Source organism: Gymnoscopelus microlampas (genome assembly GCF_963454915.1).
Source record: "Gymnoscopelus microlampas genome assembly, chromosome: 24".
Classification (NCBI taxonomy): Eukaryota; Metazoa; Chordata; class Actinopteri; order Myctophiformes; family Myctophidae; genus Gymnoscopelus; species Gymnoscopelus microlampas.
This window is the reverse complement of record NC_139961.1, coordinates 11,357,836-11,382,383: the sequence shown is the minus strand read 5'-3', so window position 1 is coordinate 11,382,383 and position 24,548 is coordinate 11,357,836. Positions and strand designations below refer to the sequence as shown.

Sequence of the window (24,548 nt, the reverse complement as noted above, 5' to 3'; positions counted from 1 at the left end):
ATGACTTACCATACCATAGCAACAGTGTTTGTGTGTGTGTGTGTGTGTGTGTGTGTGTGTGTGTGTGTGTGTGTGTGTGTGTGTGTGTGTGTGTGTGTGTGTGTGTGTGTGTGTGTGGGGGGGGGGTTTATCTACAGTATATATGTCTGCATGTACTGTACAGTATAAATGGTGAATCGTACATTCATATAGAGCCCCCAATCTGCTCATCAGGAGCAGTTGGGGGTTCAGTGTCTTGCTCAAGGGCACTTTGACACAAAGTCAAGGAGGAGCCGGTGATCGAACCAGGAACTTTTCCACTGTCGCCACATGTGTGTGTTTGTGTGTACCTGAATGACGAAGGTCTTATCCTGGAAGCCGGGGTTCAGACCAACCATGCTCATGTACGAAGCCTCGCTGATGAAGTTCTCGATGCCGTGGAACACCCGGCGACCCGTGGCAGAAATACGACCGTGGATACCACCCTGACTGATGGGCTTCCCTGTCACACACGCATGGGCGTTGATGTCACACACACACACACACACACACACACACACACACACACACACACACACACACACACACACACACACACACACACACACACACACACACACACACACACACACACACACACACACACACACACACAAACACAAACACTGATGATACGTCCCAGGTGCATCCATGTGATGTATTCTTTATAGTTAGTGACTCTATTTATAGTGGCTCATAGGAATTAGACTATGTGACATTCGTGACAACCAGGAATAGTTTGGTGACCACCGGAGAGACGGGTGACAGCCGGAATGTAGACGGCATACCGGGAGCAGTATGGGTTGGCGCCCCAGCCTGTGTCTTCCGTGAGGAAGAAGCCCAACAAACCCACGGTGAGGCCTTTAGGAGGGCCATTCAAGCAAACCGCAAGTGGAGCTAATACCATTAGACGGCCCAATCTAGTGGTATCGGCCCAAAGAACCATCACGCCAGAAGGAAAGGTTTGGATCGGGATGGTGCAGAGGATCTGGTACAGCGCTCAGGTCCTGGACCTGGTGAGACGAAGGAGGAGCCCAGCCAGGAGACAACCCACAGAGCCTCGTCCCAGGACAACATCACTCAATGTAAAACTATTATGTGGTTTAGTTTGTATGTTGGGAAAAAAAAGGTCCAAATAAATTGCACTTAAGCTAAGTGCAGTACTTGAGTAAATTAACTTTACTAAGTTACTTTTCCCCACTGTAATACCACACATGTACTTAAGTCAGGGGTCTTCAAGGTTTTCCAGACCAAGGACCCCTTAGCTGAGAGAGAGATGAAGCAGGGACCCCCCAATACATATTGTATAACATTGTGTTGCAGATTAAACTTTTTCATAGATAGTTTCAGACTTGTTTGAGCACTATCATCAGTGTTTCAAACACTGCGTTTGATTGTTTGTTTGTTTGTTTACACATTATCTTTTCTATTAAATATGTTGATTCTATGATTCATGTTAATGAGTATCTTTAGACAGTTAACCACTTAAACTCTCAATACTTTCTCAATACTCTTTGTTTCCCCCATACCAAATCTATTTGCCGAAAATAGCATATCTACAACCTCACAACGCCTCGCAGCGCAAGGCAGTGTGAGCTTGTAGATCTGCTATTTTGGGCTAATGTTCCCATCAGAATAGAGATGCTAGGGTTCAAGTGGTTAATGTTAAACAAAGTTCCAATCACACAAAGATTTGGATTTATTATTATTATTATTATTATTATTATAATATTCACTTAAAGATTGAAGCAAAACAAGGTGACTTTCTTACAATATGTGTTTATTAGAAAGCATGTCACACATGATACATAGGTTACTATAACATCAGAGTTAATAAGCACAACATTGTAAAACCCATCTCAATGTCCCATACAATGAATTCATAGATCATTACATACCATTTGACCTCAAAATACAAAGTGAGCATAGTTTAACTCCTTGAACACCTTGCAGTGGTGGAAAAAGTACTCTATTTTTTTTTTACTGAAGTACAAGTATCAATACTGCAAAGTAGAAATACTCTGTTCAAGTACAAAGATATTGGTATCAACATGTACTTAGGCCTTATGTGCCACAAGGCACAAAGTGGATAGGTAACATCAACATGTACTTAAAGTAAAAAAAAAAGTAGAAAGTACTAATCATAAAGAATGTCCCATTTCACAAGTTTTCAAATATATAAAAATCCTTTGAAAATAGCAGATCTACAACCTCACAATGCGTCATTGCAACGCATTGTGAGTTTGTAGATCTGCTATTTTCAAATGGCCGAAATGTTTATGGCTGAAGTGTTTAATGTGTGTTTTGTGATAATAATACAAATCTACAAAGTAACTAGTAACGAAAGTTTTTAAATAATTGTAGTGGAATAAAAGTGCAATATTTGCCTCTGAGATGTAGTGGAGTAGAAGTAAAATTATAAGAAAATTAAAACACTCCAGTAAAGTAAAAACACCTCAAAATTGTACTTAAGTACAGTACTTGAGTAAATGTAATCAGTTACTTTACACCACTGACACCTTGGTAGCAGCATCCTCTGTATAACCTTGTATGTCCAAAACGGTTACTTCTCAGGATTCAGGTTCAAAAATAGTAAAAGTAGCAGATCTACAAGCTCAAAACACGTCGCTTCTCGCCGCAATTTGAGCTTGTAGATCTGCTACTTTTGATGCGTTTGTGTGACGCTGTAGTATGATCAAGTAGGGCGTTAATTTATGAAAAAACACAAACAGTTATGGAGATCAGAGGTTTCTGCCCTGCAGCAACGATATGTATTACTGATGAATTGAGTACAATGGACCACAATGGAAACAAGACGATCTACAAGCTCACAACACGTCGCGCTGCATACCTGTGTGTGTGTGTGTGTGTGTGTGTGTGTGTGTGTGTGCGCGCGCAGCAGTGTCTCCAGGACACATGACGTTACTGTACCTCCTAGATCTGACACAGAGACACTGAGGAACCAGACAACCAGCAGCTGAACCCAGCACAGAGTGGTTCAGTGAAAGTGCACTGGTAGGTGTGTAGGTGTGTCAGTGTGTTAGATAACACTTTGTAGAAAGACAGACTTCCAGCTGGCCAGTCTACATACACTGCTACTCTGTTGGAGCGACGGAGACGGAGGACAGAGTCAGAGGGACGGACAGAGAGTTTAGACTCCTTCCTATTGTGATAGACAATGTAATCGTTGGCATCATCATCATCACATATCAGACTCCAGGATTTGTCATTGTGTCCTAACCCACAGTCATCACCCTGTCCTCTCCTGTTGATTCCTCTGTGTGTCACTGATATATAAACCGCTCTACTCCACTCTACCTCCCAGTAACAGCGGTCAGGCAGACTCTCTCTACACAGAACCTGTTGCCTGTAGTCAAATCTGTCTGGATGGTCTGGATATGGTTGCTCCTTCCTCACCCATGTCGCCTTCTTGTTGTTCTCAGACAGGGAGAGTTTTCTGTATGCTGTGTTTGGATCCAGTGTGAGTTCACACACATCTGATGAGAGAACAACACACAACACAACACCAGTTTACAATCATATAGAACTTCATAATAATGTACAAATGTAACTTAATAACCACTATGAGCTCTGTTTCAAAAATATCGAAAATGTCAGATCTACAAGCTCTCAACGCATCACACCATGATGCATTGAGAGCTTGTAGATCTTTACTTGAGAATTTCCAATTTCCAATACTTCTACTTCTACTCCACTACATCTCAGAGGCAAGTATTGTATCTGCTATTTTCAAATATTTTAGTACTTTTACTCTTGGTACTTTAAGTACATTTTGATGCCAATACTTTTGTACTTTTACTCAAGTAAATTTTGAATTCTGGACTTTTACTTGTAACAGAGTATTTCTATATTGCAGTATTGGTACTTTTACTTAAGTAAAGAATTTGAGTACTTTTTCCACCACTGATAATTACCCTGAAGAGCTAATCTGGTTAGTAATATATCCCTGCTGTCCGGCCAGAACGAGCTAACTCCAAAATGGTAATTGTTCAGGAAATGAAAAACAAAATATAAATTTTTCAGAAAATGAAGAAAACTTTATATTTTTAAAACAAAGCAATACTGCCTCATCAAACTTGGTATTGTGACTTTATATATTATCAGATACTTGCATGTGTCATTATATTATCACCACTTTACCCAAATCCAGCTCAAGTGGAGTAAGGAGGTTTTGTGCATCATTGATAAGAACAGCTGACAATGAATCTCAAAGCTCACAACGCATTGTGAGCTTGGAGATCAGCTATTTATGGTGTGCGCCATTCTCATATACTAAGTATAGATCAAGCTGAATACTGTACTTAAACAACTTTTATTTTAACATGCATTGGAAACATCCATGGATCTAACTGTTACCACTGTTGTTCTTCTACAGTTGAGTACAACAAACAATTCTGCCTCAATACTCAATACTAAATGTATTTAACAAAAGCAATCATGGCACACCAACAATAAATAAATGGCATATGAATAATAAAATATGTAGCCTACTGCACTAACAATAACAACCACAGTTGCATTTACCTATCCATCAACATTTTATTATTACACTGTTGTGTGTTGTGTGTTGTCTAAACCTTCCAGTCACTGGGTTGGTGAAAACACCCCGCAAAACGGTGACCAGAGCCTAGAGCAAATGACTGTTCACTTAAAGTCTCTGCTAAAGGTGGAGGGTAAAGCATGAATGCAGTCTGACATGAGTGATATTCAGTCACATCCTGCATATTGGTTTAACACTGAAATTACACAGTGAAAACTGTCCAAATTTATATCTGACAATTGGCAAAAACCCTGTATATATAGTATGCAGCAGTGGAGAGCATGAGAGGAGGGGGGAGTTGTTTGTTTTTGACGGACAGTTTGAGGATCCAATGGAGTTGGGAGTTTTCGTCAGAGGCGCTTTTTAATACTTTTCATAGGTTATTATAAAAAAAAACTTTACACAGATGTAAAGGGGGTTCAATAGCATTGATTTATGAAAAAAAAAAAAACTGAAAATGGAGTTAGCTGGTCCCGGCTGGACACCGACGATATAATATATGAGAGTTCAAATTTGTATCAAATGTACCAAAAGTAAAAGTACTAAAATGTTTGAAAATAGCAGATCTACAAGCTCACACACACACACACACACACACACACACACACACACACACACACACACACACACACACACACACACACACACACACACACACACACACACACACACACACACACACACACACACACACACACACACACAGCAGCAGCAGCGAGCACACTATATATGTTTCACCCATAGACTGTATAAATGAGATGGACAAACCCCCTCCGCTGCTTTCTACAGACCGAAAATGAATCCTTTGCTGCAGACTGTGGGTCCGCCATCTTTCACTACGCGTCAGAATGAGTTCAGACCATTATTGGTTGGGTAACTTGTCAATCAAGAGCGGGGGGCGGGGAATGAATGCTATTGGTTGTGTAGCGTGTCAATCAAATCATCCCGCCCCTCCTAGAGAATAGCCTACTTTATTGTCAATTTTATAATAAATAGAACCATAATTTAGCAAAACGCATATCCTGATGATTGAAAGGAGACTTTAAACTAGCGACTGGAAGCATATAGAATTTATGACAATTTTTATTACAGTAAGAAAATCGAGTCTGAAAGTTGGTAAAAACCCATCGGCTTGCGTTAAAATAAATTCTTTCTGAACTCACAGGTCGGCACGGGTGAAACTGCGCCTCTCGCTGGACATTTACTAAACATCCGGGTTGGCCTCATAGTAAATATCTCAGCCTTGCCCCTTGGTTTCACCTAGAAACTCCATTCACAATTTAAAAAAATCCACCTTACTGTAGACATGCACGCTTGAGATTTTTACTTTGAAATCAAATATAATATAAATATTTAAGCACCCAAAGCATTTCCAATGGGTTTTGCTAGTGGAGAGAGAGGACACAGGAGGAATGACACATGTTTTCGTAAAGTCACTGCGTTTTTACACTACAGATATAATTTTTACATCACCAAATCACCGTTAATATCAACCCATGTTTCTCTCCAGTGTTAATCAAACTCAGGCCTGTGGGCCACTTCCGGCACGTGGTGCAATTTGGACTGGCCCGCCAATCAATCAATCAATCAATCAATCAATCAATCAATCAATCAATTTAAATAAAAAATAAATGAAAAAATAATATTTTAGACAGAATGAAGTTATTATCTTAGGTGTGTAACTCATGTCACTCCACTACTCACTCCAATCTGATCAACCGTTGGCAAGTCTGCACCCACAGCACACAGACAGAGATACCAAGTCAAACTGAATTTGTACTTTTTATACAATTTCTTTTTGGCTTGAAGCAATATTTTCTAGTTAGAAAGAGGATATCTTTAATTAGATCACTTCTGTTTGGTGTGCTCTTTGCTCTCTGCCAGAGAGTTTACATTCAGAGAGGAAATGATGAAAGCTTTGAAAAGTACAGTAGGTACTTAGTGTATAATTCTAGAATCCTATGTGGACACCATACTGTAGGTAGGCAGGGTTCACCCAAAACTATATTGTGTTGTGTAATAAACCCCAGGAAATATAATGCATGTTTTTGTTAATATAAACACATTACAGTTATGTTAAGTGAAAGTCACATGCTGCTGTTTATATGAGCTGTTCATCTAAATCGCAGGATGTGTGCTGCTTTGATTTGAAACAGAATAAACACTTACACTTCCTCACACCTGGTTTCAGCCTGCACTCTCCTCCATAGTCAAGGCTGGGGGTGAAAGAGAAACAAAGTCATGCTTGTATATTCTATTTGATAATAGAAACAATGATGGATAATGCATTTATGCCATTAACCCTTCCATTGTGTTAGGGTAATTTTTTACCCGTTTTCAAGTTTAAATAGGTAAAAAATTACATTTCTTTATTGGAACGAGGCTTCATGATATCCTCATAAATAGCCATTTTAAAAACGCAACAAAATTATTTATCATCATTTGAATTAATCCTGATGGTCTCTATAAAAAAAAAAGTGACACTTGTGGTGTTAGGGTCCGAAATGACCCGGCAGAGAAGTGTGGCTCAATCCCCCCAAATTGTCAATATTCAATGTTTACATGTTTGAGAGTGAGAGAGACGTGTTCTCAATTAGCATTTGCTATCAAGAGTAAAATAAAGTTTGAGTTTATTTATTTTTTTGTATTTTGGGCTGATTTAAATCACGCGCTAACACCACCAGTGGATGCAGTTTTCTAACACAATGCAAGGGTTAAACATTAAATACTACTACAGCATCACTGTATGATCTCACTACTCTTTAACAACTAGGCACATTTGCACTGACTGGCAGCAAGCCTCTCCCTACCTGAGGGTCTGCAGTTGTCCAGCAGAGCGCAACGTGTCTTTGGATTCTCCTGGGTGATTGTAGTTTAAGTCCAACACTTTTAGATGGAGGTTGGATCTCAGAGCTGAGACCAGATAAGAACAGCCTTTCTCTGAGACCATACAGCCTGACAACCTGCACACACGCACGCACGCACGCACACACACACACACACACACACACACACACACACACACACACACACACACACACACACACACACACACACACACACACACACACACACACACACACACACACACACACACACACACACACACACACACACACACAGTTTTTTGATACTTGCTATTATGATGCTTGATCAGTTTGTAGACAGTTTCTAGAAGGCTTGCATATTTATTATAGTAGGCTATTGGCTCTGTTGGACGCTCAGGTGGCAGAGGGGTAAAGTACAAGGGCACCATCACAGAGTCTAAGGGTTTGGATCCATCGTGGTGCATCCAGCTTACTGAGCATCTACACAAACACAATTGCACGTGTTTGGGGAGGGAAGCGAACATTGTCGCTGCGCTAGTGGCTGTTATCGGCTGGGGGGGTGCCTGTCAGAGGGGAATAGGACGGAGGCACATCATCAATGGCAGGTAACAGCAGTCGTAAAAATACAGAAATGTGGTGGAGGATTAATTGACATGACTACATGGCTTGGGAGGGGAAAAAACACATCATATACATCCATAAGGCAAGTACCGGGCTCAGTACTATTTTTTAATCGTTCTACTGCTAAGAAATGTTAAAGTTTGTTTATAAATGAATCAGGGCAAACTCCATGTTTTAAGCAAGGGATAATGCATGGGGAGGTAGTCATTATTGAAATTTAAAGCCCGACAGGGCGATTAACCACCGAGGCGCAGCCGAGGTGGTTAATCGCCCTGAAGGCTATTACACGGCTACTTAATAAATACATAAATACATTTACCCAAAAGTAACAACAAAACAAAGTATTTCCTTGCTTACGGCAATGAAAGTATTCCATAAGTATTGGGCTGGGCGGACAAGTTCGCCTCGCAAAAACAAATGACGAAATGGAAAAAAACTTGCCCCAAAACACACTCGCCCCCCATTCTATTTACTGCCGATTTGCCTGTAATACCGCCGGATTTGCCCCGGGGCGACTGTGTTTTGGGCCGAGCGTTTTGGTATTCCCCCGTTGTTGTGCCACGATAAACAAGGAAGTGTAGAGGATCAAATAGAATGACTTTTCGGTCATTGTATCGTCTATTTCTCACTTCAAATGTTTTCAAAAACATTCTTGAGAGCAACGTTTAGTTGTAAATGACATGGTGTGTTTGTTTACATGGCTGTCATGTTAGATAAAGCATAAAACCAAGCAGCGCAGGTTGATATGAGCAGGTGTTCTGTAGTCTCTGATTACACAGTTTCCTCGTCGGTCTCACCGGTCATTATCATCGGTCATTATCCAGAAATAATGACCGATGACTGACCAATCAGAATCGAGCATTCAACCAAGCCGTGTAATAAGCCAGGATAATTTTCAGGAATACAGACCTGAGGATCTCCAGTGTACAGTGTGGACTCCTGAGTCCAATACAGAGCTGAGATATTCCCAAATCCTGCAGATCATTTTCGCTTAGGTCCAATTCTATTAGACTACAGTTGGAGCTGAGAATTGATGATAACTCCATACAGCATCGCTCTGAGAGGTTACAGCCACTCAGCCTGAAGAAAGAGCAGAGATAAAAATCAACGTTTGTATTTTGTAATTATTTTCCTGTAAAATCAATATCACGCAATTTATTAAAGAAGGATAAACAGCAGTGAAACGTAAGCATTCGTTCCTATAAAAATGTGACATAATATTTTAAATATTTGTAGTCATCAGTTCACCTACAGAGCTCTGTTGGAGGCTTTGACAACTGGCAGCAGCCTCAGAAGAGCCTCTTCTGAAGCAGAGTATTTCTTCAGGTCAAACACGTCCAGCTCCTTTCCTGATGACAGCAACATGAAGGCCAGAGCTGACCACTGGGTAGTTGAGACTTTCTCTGTGGACAGACTTCCTGAGGTCAGGTAGTGTTGGATCTCTTCCTCTAGAGAATGATCATTCAACTCGTTCAGGCAATGGAACAGATTGATTGTTCTCTCTGCAGAGGGATTCTCCCTGATTTTCTTCTTGATGTACTGCACTGTTTTCTGATTGGTCTGTGACTTAATTCCTGTATGTTTCAACAGTCTTTCTAAGAGAGTCTGATTGGTCTCCAACGAGAGGCCCAGGAGGAAACGGAGGAACAAGTCAAGGTGGCCATTTGGACTCTGTAAGGCCTTGTCTACAGCACTCTGGTAGAGATCATTTAACTGTGGTCTAAACAGCGTTGGCCATTTGGAGGTTGACAGTACATTGACGCCAGTGTTGATTAATGAGTGAAAGACATAAAGAGCAGCCAGAAACTCCTGGACGCTCAGATGGACAAAGCTGAAAACCTTGTCCTTGTGCAACCCACCACGCACCTCTTTAAACATCTGTGTGAACACTCCTGAGCACACTGCTGCATCTTTGATATCAATGCCGCACTCTGTTATGTCTTTTTCATAGAAGATCAAGTTGCCTTTCTCCAAATGTTTATAAGCCAGTTTTCCCATAGACAGAATCGCCTTTGTATTCTTCTCTGGATTCCAGTCATACTTGACCTCTTTCTGTTTGGACTGAACCACCATGAAGTGGATGTACATCTCGGTCAGGGTCTTTGGCAGCACTTCTGTCTCCCCTGTTATCAAAATGTGTTCCAGAACTCCAGCAATGATCCAACAGAAGACTGGGATGTGACACATGATGTGGAGGATTCGTGATGTCTTGATGTGTGAGATGATTTTACTTGCCAGGTTCTCATCAGTGATTTTCTTGTTGAAGTACTCCTCCTTCTGCTCGTCAGTGAACCCTCTCACCTCTGTCATCCTGTCAACATACTTATCAGGGATCTGATTGGCGGCTGCGGGTCGTGTGGTTATCCAGATGCGAGCAGAAGGAAGCAGGTTTCCCTTGATCAGATTTGTCAACAACACGTCCACTGAGGTTATCGTTTCTACATCAGTGCAGATCTCTTTCTTCTGGAAGAGTAGAGGGATACGAAACTCATCTAGCCCATCAAAGAGGAACACAACTTTAGACCCTTTTCCGCTGCAGATTTCTGCTTTGTTGATTTCACCAAAAAAGGCATGAAGAAGTTCCATCAAGCTGTATTTCTTCTCCATCAAATTCAGTTCTCGGAAAGTGAATGGAAACATGAAGTGGATATCCTTGTTGGATTTGTCTTCTGCCCAGTCCAGAGTGCACTTCTGAGTTAAGACTGTTTTACCAGAGCCAGCCACTCCCTTCGTCATCACTGTTCTGATTGGATCTTCTCCAGGTAAAGGTTTAAAGATGTCTACAAACTTGATTGGTGTTTCTGGTCTGACTGGTTTTCTGGACACGGTTTCAATCTGTCTGACCTCATGTTCCTTGTTGACCTCTCCACTCCCTCCCACTGTGATGTAGACCTCTGTGAAGATCTGATTCAGAGGTGTTTCTTCTGGGTTTTCCTCAGGTAGTTTCCACTCAATCAAACGCTGAACCTCCTTCTTCAAATAAGACTTGAGCATTTCTAAATAACCAAAGAACAGAGGACATCATTAAGTGCATGTACTCAAATAAGGGGTCTTGGTAATTATGTGGGGTTCATGTTTTTGCTGCTGTAGATGCTGAATTATGATACAGTCTTCCATTTGACATCATATTAATTATTGACCATATTTAAACTAGGTGTAGAGAATAAAAATGGCATGGAATTGTATTTCTGTTCTGATAATGACTCTTTTCATTATAGGGGCATGAAACCCTAAGCTGATGTTGTAGTTGTTTTCGACTTCAGGTAAAAAAAAACAACAACAACAGAAGGTAAAAACATGGCAGGATGCATAAAGGTTACAGACGGGAAGCGGTCCACGCGGGGGTTACCTCTCGGATCAGCGTTGAACGCGCCGCGATCATTGTGGTTTTGTCCTCCTGCGCGGTCCACATATGGGCACAAGTACATTTGGTACTGGGCGTAGAAATGACAACTGCGTCTGACGCTTTGTGCCGTTTTGTCGGGTGCAATATAGGGACACATAATACTACCTGTTGCCTGTTAAGGCAGTAGGCCTACCTAAACAAGCATATATCTATATGTTTAGTTTCTAGAATATCCAATTTGTGTTAAAACTTGCATATTAAAGTCAATATAACTTATATCCCTTATTAAATTGCATATATTTTTGTGTTAAAGTGTTTACCGTAAATCCTCTAATAGTGACCCGGGCTTTTATTTGTTTCAACTGTAGCGGGTACCAGGTTTTTATTGAAAGGAGGCATATAAGAGAGAGGCCTATATTTCTATTGTTCTATTATTTTCTATTGTATGTATGTATGTATGTATGTATGTATGTATGTATGTATGTATGTATGTATGTATGTATGTATGTATGTATGTATGTATGTGTATATATATATATATATATATATATATATATATATATATATATATATATATATATATATATATATATATATATATATACATATATACACACATATATATAATATATTATTATTATCATTTTCACTATTATACAAAAAAAGAGGCTTGTATTAGAAGAGAGGCTTAATTGCTTGTTTCAACAACACCCCCGGTCATTAATAGAGAGCCGGTTTTTAATTCAATCACTCTTGAATTGAATTGAATCACTCTCTCGACTATTTTCAATTCACAGTCAGGAATGCTTCCATTTAGACCCTACTTAGATTACCAGAGTTCCTCAGGGGGTCTTAAACTTGTTCCCCTTCCCTTTTCCCTCTACATCAAATCTATTTGCTGTAAATAGCCAATCGAAAAGCTTACAAGTCTTGTAAAAGTATTATTTTCACTGAATGTTCGCCTCTTTTTGCTGAATGTTTGCCTATGATATGCCCAGAATAGGGTTCATGTTGTTAATCCTCTCCATCATGTTAAAGCTGTTAATAAAGACTTTCTTACTGCTCTCCATCATGTTAAAGCTGTTAAGACTTTCTTACTGCTCTCCATCATGTTAAAGCTGTTAATGAAGACTTTCTTACTTACTGCTCTCCATCATGTTAAAGCTGTGACTTTCATACTACTCTTTCGAAGGTTGGCAGTTAAATCAAATTTTTCATAACTCACCACTGTTAGCTGAGTCTTCTGATGGAAGCACAGCACCTTTATAAGAAGAGGAGTAATGAAGTGAGCTCAGGGTCATTATCTAGGGAGGAAGACATTCATATCTTGCCAGTGGTGTTCACTCTCCATTCCGACATCTCACCACTCCGACTAGTGGCTTCCGCGTGCGGTTAGGGTTAGGGTTAGGGTTAGGTATAGGGTTCGTCAACGACGGAAAGGCGACATGTCGGAAAGGAGAAATGCACCCCTTGCCAGTAGATATCACACGGTCCTGTTAACCAATATACAATTGGGAAAATAAGTATTGAATGCGTCAACCTTTTCCCCAGAAGATATATTTCTAATGATGCTAATTAACACAGATGAAGAAATCCCAATATTAAAGTCCATAAATAATAATGATGTTGAATGACATAAGGATACAATTATTGAACATGCTATTTGAAATACACTTTGTATGTTTTGAATGACGCTTCTTGTATGAAGAAACGAATCATCCACACCGAATGTTGGCCTATTCCTCTACAAAGATTGATTGGGCCTCATTCACAAAGCTGTTCTTAACTTACCTACTATATTTGAGTGTATAGTTTGGTGTACATTCTCTAAGTAAAGTCTAATTAAGATTCATGAAAGGCAGTGTAGAACCTTGATTTGCGCAGGTGTATCTCATGATTAGGGATGGGCAATATTATCGATATCACGATATATCGCGATATTTTATTTCGCGATACTGTATCGATACTCCAGTATCGATATCGCGATTTTTTTTGAAAAACATTTTTTTTTTTTTTTTTTTTGCTTTTTCAGATACAGGTTTTATGAAAAACATTCAAAGAACCTATCACAGATCTGCAGCTACCCAATATGTAGTGTATATATAAACAATATGTAGTTGTGATATATGTATATATCGCAATATATCGCAATATATCGCAATATTTCGCAATATATCACAATATATCGCAATATATCGCAATATCGTGATACGACCCAAGTATCGTGATACGTATCGCAATATAATCGTATCGTGACCCAAGTATCGTGATACGTATCGTATCGTGAGATTGTTGCCAATACCCATCCCTACTCATGATGAATCCCAGGCAACAAGCATGTTCGGGAAACTAATGATTTCCATCAGTCAGTTGCATGTCAGGCTTTATATTTCCCTTCATATTTTTCTCACTCATAGCTGACATCAATGAACATGTTGATCAACACTTCAACAGCAACACAGCGACAGATATACTATGTCCCTATATCTTAGTATCTTTTGTATTTGAACGCAGCATTAGTTAATTAAACTTTGCACACACACTCACAGGAGGCCAAGGAAGAATGTTACATGTGCTCTTGAGTTAATACCAATGTCTGGTACAAATGTCATGTAAATAGCATCATTGGACATATATTTACTGGGGGAAAGGTTGATGCTTTCAATACTTACTTTCAGCCACTACCTTGGCTTGTGGAGCTGAGGATAAGGTAAATTTGTCTGGACCACTAAAGTGACATTACTTCAAAATTAGGTGATTTCTATTCATTTATTTGAAAACAGAAGCTCCAAATAAGGGCAACCATATTGCACCCAGATCCTATTTTAATTAAGTTGAGGACATAATACTGTAAACATGATGTTGGAGTGTGTTTTGTGTTTTTTCTGTGTTCTGATATTTTGAACATGATTTCCTCGACTATGACATCATGGTACAGAATGTCAGTTCTTTCTGGACTACAGCCCATGTTTCCTATAGTTTCAGTCAGACCTTCCCCTCCGGTCAATCACCTTGTTAAAGGTCCGGTGACACATATGCGTTAGGTGGGCGGATGTTCCATCCACTTCCGTTGTATGGGAAAAACTGGAAAGACCGCCTGATGCGCTGAGTTGATGGAGCTGATGCATGCGCACTAGCGTGAAATCCGACGCATCAGATTATGTGTGTGATAGGCAGTGATAGGCACCAACCAATGGGACAGATTCACTCTACTGGGCAGGTTTTCTTTCAGTGATCCATCACTCCATATGCAGGGTGAATGCAAGGCAGACGATCCCAAACAAACGGCCAGACACATGCGTTCGTATTTCAATGCAAACATCATTATTGTTGATGAATGGCCTGAATACTTTGCACTTTTTACCGCTAGGAATTCGCCCCCCCCCCCCCATAACTGAATATGTGAGCATAATATAGCATAGCAGAATAATACATTATTATCCCAAATAAAGAAGTTTGTATTCATTATTCAGTTTCACATACAAGCATGGGCTACAAAAAACAAAACATCTCAGTGCTTTATTGTCATAAATTGCACCCTTCTACCATATGAATCTGTCATTCATAATTGTGGGATCGCAAAAGCGATCACACTACTGTTATTGTGGGATCGCTAAAGCGATCACACTACTGTTATTGTGGACGGTGTTTTTTTGGCACCTAACTAGTCCTTCATACTTTTAGCTACAAACTCCGTTCCAACTCTTCAACGTTCGGCCTACTCAGGACATGTCGGCTTACATTCAAATTTTTGAAATAATTTGTACTTTTAGAGATATTGCACTTTTTACTTCTAAAAAAAGCCCATTCATTTCAATGGGGAAATTCATACTTTTAGCTAGAAACTCCGTTCCAACTCTATAACGTTCAGCCTACTTAGGACATATTGGCTACCATTTGAATTTTTGAAATATTTTTTTTTTTTTACAGATTTTTTTTTTTTCCAAAATTTTTTTTTTCCAATTTTTTTTTTTCCCAAAAGTTTTTTTTCCCCAAATTTTTTTTTCCAATGTTTTTTTTTCCACATTTTTTTTTCCATTTTTTTTTTCCAAATTTTTTTTTTCCAAATTTTTTTTTTTCCATTTTTTTTTTTTCCAAATTCAAACCTTTCAAACCTTTAGAACTTTTAGAACCTTTAGAACCTTTAGAACCTTTCAAACCTTTCAAACCTTTCAAACCTTTAGAACCTTTAAAACTTTTCAAACCTTTAGAACCTTTCAAACCTTTCAAACCTTTAGAACTTTTAGAACCTTTAGAACCTTTAGAACCTTTAGAACCTTTCAAACCTTTCAAACCTTTCAAACCTTTAGAACCTATAGAACCTTTAGAACCTTTCAAACCTTTCAAACCTTTAGAACCTTTCAAACCTTTAGAACCTTTCAAACCTTTCAAACCTTTCAAACTTTTCAAACCCTTCAAACCCTTCAAACCTTTCAAACTTTTCAAACCTATAACACTACTAACACTATCAATACTCAATACCTGCAACATTCTTAGCGATCCCACACTGTTTCTTCAGGAACAGTACTTTCTAGTTGTCAATATTTATTTATGTCACCCCTGTTTTTTGGCACCTAACTAGTCCTTCATACTTTTAGCTACAAACTCCGTTCCAACTCTTCAACGTTCGGCCTACTCAGGACATGTCGGCTTACATTCAAATTTTTGAAATAATTTGTACTTTTAGAGATATTGCACTTTTTACTTCTAAAAAAAGCCCATTCATTTCAATGGGGAAATTCATACTTTTAGCTAGAAACTCCGTTCCAACTCTATAACGTTCAGCCTACTTAGGACATATTGGCTACCATTTGAATTTTTTAAATAATTTGTACTTTTAGAGATATTTCACTTTTTACTGCTAAAACAATCCCATTCATTTCAATGGAGAAATGCTATTTAGCCACAGTGGAGCCTAGCAACTGCTTATTATACCCTAACAACACCATATTAGAGCCTAGCAACCACCTATTATACCCTAGCAACCACCTATTACACCCTAGCAACCACAGTTTTACCCTAGCAACCACCTTTTGTACCCTAGCAACCGCATATTAGACCATATAAACTGCATATTAAACCTTAGCAACCCCCTATTAGACCCTAGCAACCACGTATTACACCCTAGCAACCACCTGTTTACCCTAGCAACCACCCGTTTTACCCCAGCAACCACCTGTTTTACCCTAGCAACCACCAATTAGACCCTAGCAACCACCTATTAGACCCTAGCAACCGCTTATTAGGCCCTAGCAACCACCTGTTTTACCCTAGCAACCACCTATTAGACCCTAGCAACCGCCTATTAGAACCTAGCTATCACTGTTTTACCCTAAAAAAAATACATTTTACACTATTCAACACTGCCAACACTATAAAAACTTTTAACACTAATACTTTAACACCTTTCAAACCTTTCAAACCTTTAGAACCTTTCAAACCTTTGGAACTTTTAGAACCTTTAGAACCTTTCAAACCTTTAGAACTTTTAGAACCTTTAGAACATTTCAAACCTTTAGAACCTTTAGAACCTTTAGAACCTTTCAAACCATTCAAACCATTCAAACCATTCAAACCTTTCAAACCTTTAGAACCTTTAGAACCTTTCAAACCTTTCAAACCTTTCAAACTTTTCAAACTTTTCAAACCTTTCAAACCTTTCAAACCTATAACACTACTAACACTATCAATACTCAATACCTGCAACATTCTTAGCGATCCCACACTGTTTCTTCAGGAACAGTACTTTCTAGTTATTGATGTAATTCACATGCACTTGTCTTGAACCCTCTATTCTCAGTAAAAGAAATGGACCAGATCTGTTCCACCAAATCTCTTAGTCAAAAAAAGCCAATCTACAAGCTCACCACGTGTTGTGTTGCGTTGTGAGCTTGTAAATCAGCTATTTTTGGCGAATGTTCCCCCCAGAATAGGCATAGCTGATGTTAATTTGATTAATGCTATTCATAATGATGTAATGATGTTTTCATATTTGTTAAGGTGTGCTAATGTTTTCATATTGCTGGATAATATGGATAATATTTTATATTGCACGTGCATATGTTTCCATGCACTAGTCAAAGAACTACACATCTGGAAAACCGGCACTTTGTTGGCACTGCCCTGCACCAGTTGTTCAGAGCCCCGGAAGATGACAAAGAAACTGACGGAAATGGGAGGAAGTGCCGGGATGGACTTGCGATCAGATGTGGCATTCTGCTGTGACTGTGTGACAGTACCTTTCGACTGTGAAATACCTAGCCAGACTGTACCAAGTTGTCAGGGAAGAGAGAGAGGTGAGACGGAAGGGTTTTTTGTTAGTTTGGCTTTTGTTTTGAATTTATTTAGTTCATTATGTATGTGTTTTAACCTGTATAGGCTAAATAGTCATTTGTATTGTGTGTGCAAATATCAATGATGTTAGATGGTGTTTACATATCGTCATAAGTTATTGTGGGAGTGTCATGGTGCCCTTCACTGTGAAGGTGCTGCTAGATAAGGTAACTGATACCTTAGAGCACTTTTAACCAGGTGTGTTGTGGTTGATAGCGATCCCCAATAAATAGATCAGCCGGCAGGCTAAGCCTGGGAGATACTTGTATGACGCGCAAACTAAAAGGACTCACGTCCAAACGAAAGTTTAAAAATGCTTTACTTCAGTGTCACCAGATATTACAATATAATGTCCAATAAATATATGCAAAGATATACATTAAAGTCGTAGTAGGCAGGTCCAAAAAGTTTTTTTTAGCAACCTCTGCTGGTCACTACCGTCATTGCAGGTAGTTAGTTCATTCTATGCATTACCCAGAATTCCATTTGTTTTCACCGGAAGACAGAAGCGTTTCAAAAAGCGTTCTTTTAATAGTTTTATACTATCTGCGGATCGTTTCTCTTAGCCAGTGGAGCTTTAGTTACCGTGAGCTGTGCTTTCTTTTGCTGTTGTTTTTCCATCTTCAAATCCTATAATGCCATAAAATCAGCGCGAAATTCCTTTTTATTACTGCTTGGTAGTTCCGGGCCAAACAGGAAACCGGTGCATTTCCGTTTCCGGCCAGATGACGTCATTTTCGCGGGAAAGATGCCCCTGTCCACTTTCAATAGAAAATATATAAATAAAAGGCTTTCGGGGGTGAAATTCATGGAATGGGTATTGTGAAACATTTACCACTCACAAAAGATATACAATTTAACTTTAGTTTTTTTGAAAAAGTTACCTAGTATAAAATGGTGAGCAAAATGCGGTCAACAAAAAGTATTTCTCCCAGCTCATCCTACCCCCCCCCCCCCCCCACCCCCGGTCAAACCAGCCTTCAGGTGAGCAGGAGAGGACCATTATTTGTAACCTGCTGGAGGCCACCCACAGAGACACTCCCACCATCAAAGTGCCTACATCTGTCACAAATCAATAATCCAATCCAGTGCACGAATACAAATATAAACCCCATTTGGCTCCTACAAGGTGAGTGGAGGGGCTACATTGTAGTCCAGGAAGAACTGCTATGTTGTGCTGTGATGTCATTAGTCGAGGAAATCATGTTCAAAACACAAAACACACTCCAACATCATGTTTATTATGTCCTCGACTTCATTAAAATAGGATTTGGGTGAAAGCTCTGTAAAGTTGCCCTTTAATGAGGAATTGATTAATGTGAGTTTTTCTTCTTTTTTCTTTCTTGCTTGACAATACATTGTATTGCATTTTTTTTTTCAGATGAAAACATAATGTATAATTGATGTTGTTCAGAAATATTGAGGAAATATTGTTGAAACTGATGTTGAACTGATCCTTGTTACCAGGTGTGTCTAGTAATGTACCTGATAGAAGCTGAAGACGGCTATTTTGGCCGAAACGTGTCCACTCTATGGGACTGCTGCTATGAATAATATTAAGGTTGTTGTAAAAAAAAAAAAAAAGGAGGGTGGGGGGTAAAGTAATTTAGTTACATCTGTTCTTACCAAGGCTCTCCAACAGGTGGGGCTCATGTTGTTCAAGGGCACTGTAAAACGCTGCTCTGGTAACAGTTCCCCCGTGATCTAGCCTGGTTGTGTACAGTTCCCTCATTTGGTCCATGCTTGTCTTCTCAGCTTTAATCCTGGCATAGAGCTCAGGAGGGACCATTTTTCCTAGTCTGTCTACTATAGGCATGACCATAGAAACCTTTTGAATCAAGTCTGCCCTGTTCTGGATCACAAAACGTGCTGTTTGCAGGAGAAAAAGACAGTCGAGTTAAATGCATCACAGGCAATTATGTCACATCAATCAAACATAAAGCTATCTGCATTTCCTACATCCCCACATGAATAGTAGTGTAACAACTGATATTTATATTTTGGAATAAGATATTGATGTACACACTAGCGAACAAAAGGTTTGACCAGTCAACAACCTCACACTGTTTACCTCAAGCATTGAACTGTACCACGGACAGAAAAAGCTCACCTTTTTTTTTTGCATCCTTTTTTTCTGAAGTCAAGCTGTCAACAGCATCCTGTTGTACACAATCATGTTATGTCAATAATGTCATGCCTGACGCGCTATTAAAGCTGCACTATGTAACTTTTCTCTTCTATCCTGGATTTGAACCTGGTTTCCTGCACAAATGCAGATTCTTTTTTACCATTGAGCTAATAGAGCCTGCCTGCTTGCTCAGGGAATACATTGAATCTTGACCTTCAGGTCAAAATTTCAGATCCTATGTCTAGGTGAGACATGACCTTTGACACAATCTAAATGTCTCAATAGAAGAGCAGGAAGACAAAATACCACCACCCCAATTATATAAGTTATAGTGTATTCTCATACTCTACCATACAGATTGGACAAATTACATTTCATTCATACAAAAAAGGCACATAGTGGATCTTTAAACAACATTATGTCTGGTATGGTATTGCTACATTAGTGGTTTTCAACCTAAAACCAACCACCTGGGATGTTTTGATGTTATATTTTATATAGAATAATCCTCAATTTTTTGTCAGTGTTTCAGTATTCTTTCAATACAACAGGTCATTGGTTCTTAAGCCCATCAATTTATACATCAGGGTAAATGGTGTGTGAGCCTATAGAGACACACACCATGGTGCACATCCATAATAAATAATTAAATATCATCACAGGGCAATACAGAGGCTGTAGACACAACTGGACTAGAGAGCATTGAGGTGGGAATGTGGGTCACATAAAATGTGACTGTGGTCCCTCAAATGGACTACCAAGTTTAAGCAGCAGCATTTATGAATATCCAACAGTTTAAGTAGCTATATTTAACTCAATTCCTGCCAATCACGCATAAATGCGATCTATTAAATAGCGCACTTGGCCGCCAATCACGCATAAATGCGTTCTATTGAGAAATTTAAAAAAATGAAAAAAAATTGAAAAATTATTATTTTATTTTTTTTCAATTTGACCCAAAGACCAAGGAGATATGATTTTTCGAAGAATTAGGCTCCCATCCACTTCCTTGTTAACTCAAAACTTAAAAATTCTGTATCTCGGCTCCTGAGTACTTTTTTAATTTCAATGAAAAATATCTGGCAGACAACAGCAAAAAATCTGAAATAATTCTGGCAGTCATTCTTAATGCCAAGCAAATATATTGAGGGCCAATGTGAAAGCAAACTGTATAAAGTTTGACCTGTTCCCTCGCTCTTTTTGAAGAACGGCACTTGGTGTGTAAGCTGTAATGGACATAACATGAGCTTGTACTTGATATAATGTGCACTATTTTTGACAAAAATAAATAAATATATATATATATATATATATATATATATATATATATATATATATATATATATATATATATATATATATATATATATATATGGTAGATTGCAACATCAAATGCTGTAAAGCGAGCAAATCAGTCATATATTGCACATTGGGTTAAATTGCAGAGTTTTAAGGTAGTTTTAATTCACGTTACTGTATATACTTATAGAAAACACAGATAGTAAACCTACAGTCATGATGTGTGTGGTCATCTGAAAGCTGTCTGAGGACAAAGGTTGAAGCTGTTTACCTGCTCTGATGAACCTTTAGTTTCTCCACCATCAACATCATCCACTCTGGACTCCATCTCTTTACACAGCTGTTGAAAGAGGTGTCGATTTCATTATTATTATTATATAAACTGTGTGGTTCACACACTCTCCATCCATAAAAACACATAGAGGGTGAGATCTGAAGCCCTTAGACTGATACCTAACAACTTATGAGGGCTGATAGGACAGGTAGCTGACCAATCAGTGCAAGATAAAAATACAAAAGTGACAACATGGTGGCCACGGTTACTAAAAACATTAACATAAAACTACAAAGCCCCATTTTCAGCAGTCATGACTTTATTGTCCTAATGATAAACTGCTGATTAAATGCCAATTGGTTATTTCATTGATACACCATTGCAATCGTGTTAACACACCTGAAATCTGAATTGCATTCTGTTCAATACATTAATTAATTGTCTTTCCTTGGATTGCAAATTAGTGTAATTCTTGAAGTTCATCATGGGTTTAAAATGGCCAGTAAAAACACATTTCTAAACCCAACATCTATATCTAAATGGTAAATGGTGCATTTACCGCCTTTCCCCAAAGCGCTTTACTATGTACTTCAGATTCTCCCATTCACACACACATTAACACACACATTCACACACACTTTCATGCATCGATGGCGGAGGAAACTATGCAAGGCATCAACCTGCTCATCAGGTGCAATATGGTGTTCAGTGTTTTTTAAATTTATATATTAGGATACAATTACGCGACTGTAAAGACGAAACGGAAGTGGGGAGGGGGCATTTGAAAACTGTGGGAGGCAACAGTCTGGCCACGAGAGACTACAATAGGTGGAGACTCCCCTCCTCCCGAGATGTTTGGAGAGAGAACTGAAAACCAGTTTAATCATTCTTCTTTTTATTAGCGTTCGAGTTGGAAATATTCACCGATCGAACATAAATGTCTAGTTTTAAGGTAGTTTTAATTCATGTTACTGTATATACTTATAGAAAACACAGATAGTAAACCTACAGTCATGATGTGTGTGGTCATCTGAAAGCTGTCTGAGGACAAAGGTTGAAGCTGTTTACCTGCTCTGATGAACCTTTAGTTTCTCCACCATCACCATCATCCACTCTGGACTCCATCTCTTTACACTACTGGTGAAAGAGATGTCGATTTCATTACTGACAAAACTCTGTGTGTGTGTGTGTGTGTGTGTGTGTGTGTGTGTGTGTGTGTGTGTGTGTGTGTGTGTGTGTGTGTGTGTGTGTGTGTGTGTGTGTGTGTGTGTGTGTGTGTGTGTGTGTGTGTGTGTGTGTGTGTGTGTTTAAAGTATAATAGGGCATAAGTGGTTTTGACAACAAGGTGGCACTGCTGAACTATTGTTCAGGGATTGTGGGACAGTGTGCGGAGAAAGTTTTACAGTTTTACATGACTAATGCATAGTATTGCACTTTTCAAAACAATCAAATATCATTATTTAATTATTTTCAAAATGGCATTGTGATCTGGACAGGCATCACATGACTTCCAGGACCAAGACCAAAAGTGTGGTCTTACAGGATAGAATACCTTATTATATCCACTGCTGTCATGAAGGCCAGAGAACAGATTAACAAATAACTTTAAAGACTTGAAACAATTGAAACTCTGTACTGATAACAAGTGCTTTATTTTCTACATCCAGCCTGTGTTAACAGTGGATAAAATACAATGGAGTCAGACCTATAGCTAAGTGGTGAGTCCAGTTCTGAGACGATGAATCAGTTTAAAACTCTACAGCAGAGAAATCAGAGATCAGGTGGTGTAGTTGTACAATGAGTCCACTAGATGGTGCACATTAACCACATACAATAACAAAGACTCATTTAGGGAAAAGGGAGGTGAGGGTATTTTGTTCACTTAATGAAGGAAATGTTTATCTGACAAACACATTCAAGCTGTCATACTCTGAGACGTCATACATGACTCACCAAGGTGGTTTAGTAACAATCTATTGTTTACTGGTGTTGATCTATCAGGGTTAGGTTCAGTTATCACTGAAAACAAAGAAAATAAAACATTATTATATACATGTTTATCTATTAGAAATGATCATACAATTCATTTCATTTATGTACACACACATTCCACATGTGTGCAAATGTACTGTGGCAAATTCCCCATGCAACAACTAAAAGGGACATACATACATGTAATTATTGTTTGTACTATACAATGACATACACTTCACCTATTCATCATATGTAGTAAACATACAGTACCATCAAATATCAAATCCATATTCTAAAATGCTACTGTTTACAGAAACAAACAGATATAGTTCTTTATTAAACGAAGAGCCACAGCTTTACCAGACTATACTGTACTGTACATTGAAAGGCACATTCACACCTCAAATGAAAACAAAAACATGTTGGTATTGTCTGTTTATCCATCAGCCACTACAATCACATCATCCTGTACTGATAAAAGCCACAAGTCATTTGAAGCATTATTAGAACAAGGCAAGTTTTTTTGGAGTAAAAGTACAATATTTAAATCCGAAAGTGGAGCAGATGTTAAAGTATTGTAAATTGGAAATACTCAAGTAAAGTACAAATACCTCAAAATTGTAGGTACTACTAAATGTTCTTAGTTACTTTCCACCACTGATAGTCAAATAAAAGTGCGGTGTGACCGTGCCCTAAGACTGTTTTAGTAGAAAATCCACGAGTAGAAACTGTTTCTATCTGAAGTGGTTGTAGACAGTAGTATATTAAAACAACACTTACTTTACATTAACCTGTTAGCTTTGGTCCTGTTTTGTTTCGTTTTGTTTAGTTGAGTGAATAAGTTGTCCAGGCTGTTATTCTGTCTCAAAATGGTTCCCTAACTGTATCAACGCACTTATGTTTATGTGAACTGAGTCCTAGCCTGGTAAACCCTCCCTCCGGAAATCTCATTTCCATTTGATTTCAAGCCAGGTGAAATCAAATGCAAATGAGATTTCCGGAGGGAGGGTTTACCAGGCTATCACAGTCCCGCCTATGTGTAGGCTGTCGCTCAGTGGTTCCCAAACAGTGGGTCGGGACCATTTCTGGGTCGTGGATCCATTTTTATGGGTTGCAAGTAAATATCCTGTTTATTGTTTAATTAGCCTATTTAAAACATAATTCAA

The 24,548-nt window shown here is 38.8% G+C and overlaps 1 protein-coding gene across 3 annotated transcripts; it reads right to left on the bottom strand.

Annotated features, from left to right (window-relative positions):
* Nucleotides 1-1,807: 1,807 nt before the first annotated feature.
* On the bottom strand, nt 1,808-24,310 carry LOC311040495 (protein NLRC3-like). 3 transcript variants are annotated; one of them, XM_084050810.1, is made up of 12 exons: nt 24,163-24,310; nt 23,362-23,427; nt 22,477-22,545; nt 21,406-21,474; nt 19,818-19,866; nt 19,334-19,576; nt 12,600-12,635; nt 9,281-11,024; nt 8,938-9,108; nt 7,390-7,542; nt 6,749-6,795; nt 1,808-3,515 (listed from the first exon to the last, which is right to left on the bottom strand). In XM_084050810.1, exons 3-12 carry the CDS (start codon nt 22,531-22,533, stop codon nt 2,953-2,955), a joined length of 3,132 nt encoding a protein of 1,043 aa, XP_083906936.1. In that variant the 5' UTR covers nt 22,534-22,545; nt 23,362-23,427; nt 24,163-24,310; the 3' UTR covers nt 1,808-2,952. The 3 variants fall into 3 exon arrangements, with proteins under 3 accessions (XP_083906936.1, XP_083906937.1, XP_083906938.1); XM_084050811.1 differs by having other exon boundaries at nt 22,477-22,542; XM_084050812.1 differs by lacking the exons at nt 19,818-19,866; nt 22,477-22,545; nt 23,362-23,427; nt 24,163-24,310 and having other exon boundaries at nt 21,406-21,456.
* Nucleotides 24,311-24,548: the final 238 nt, after the last annotated feature.

What these genes read in the sequence shown, in the direction of transcription:
- LOC311040495 (XM_084050810.1), bottom strand. Translation starts at nt 22,533, where the DNA reads ATGGAGTCCAGAGTGGATGATGGTGATGGTGGAGAAACTAAAGGTTCA. An exon ending in AAAGGATGCAAAAAAAAAAG is followed by an intron (nt 19,577 to 19,817) that starts GTGAGCTTTTTC and finishes TCCTGCAAACAG; the next exon opens with CACGTTTTGTGATCCAGAAC. An exon ending in CCACCTGTTGGAGAGCCTTG is followed by an intron (nt 12,636 to 19,333) that starts GTAAGAACAGAT and finishes CTTCTTATAAAG; the next exon opens with GTGCTGTGCTTCCATCAGAA.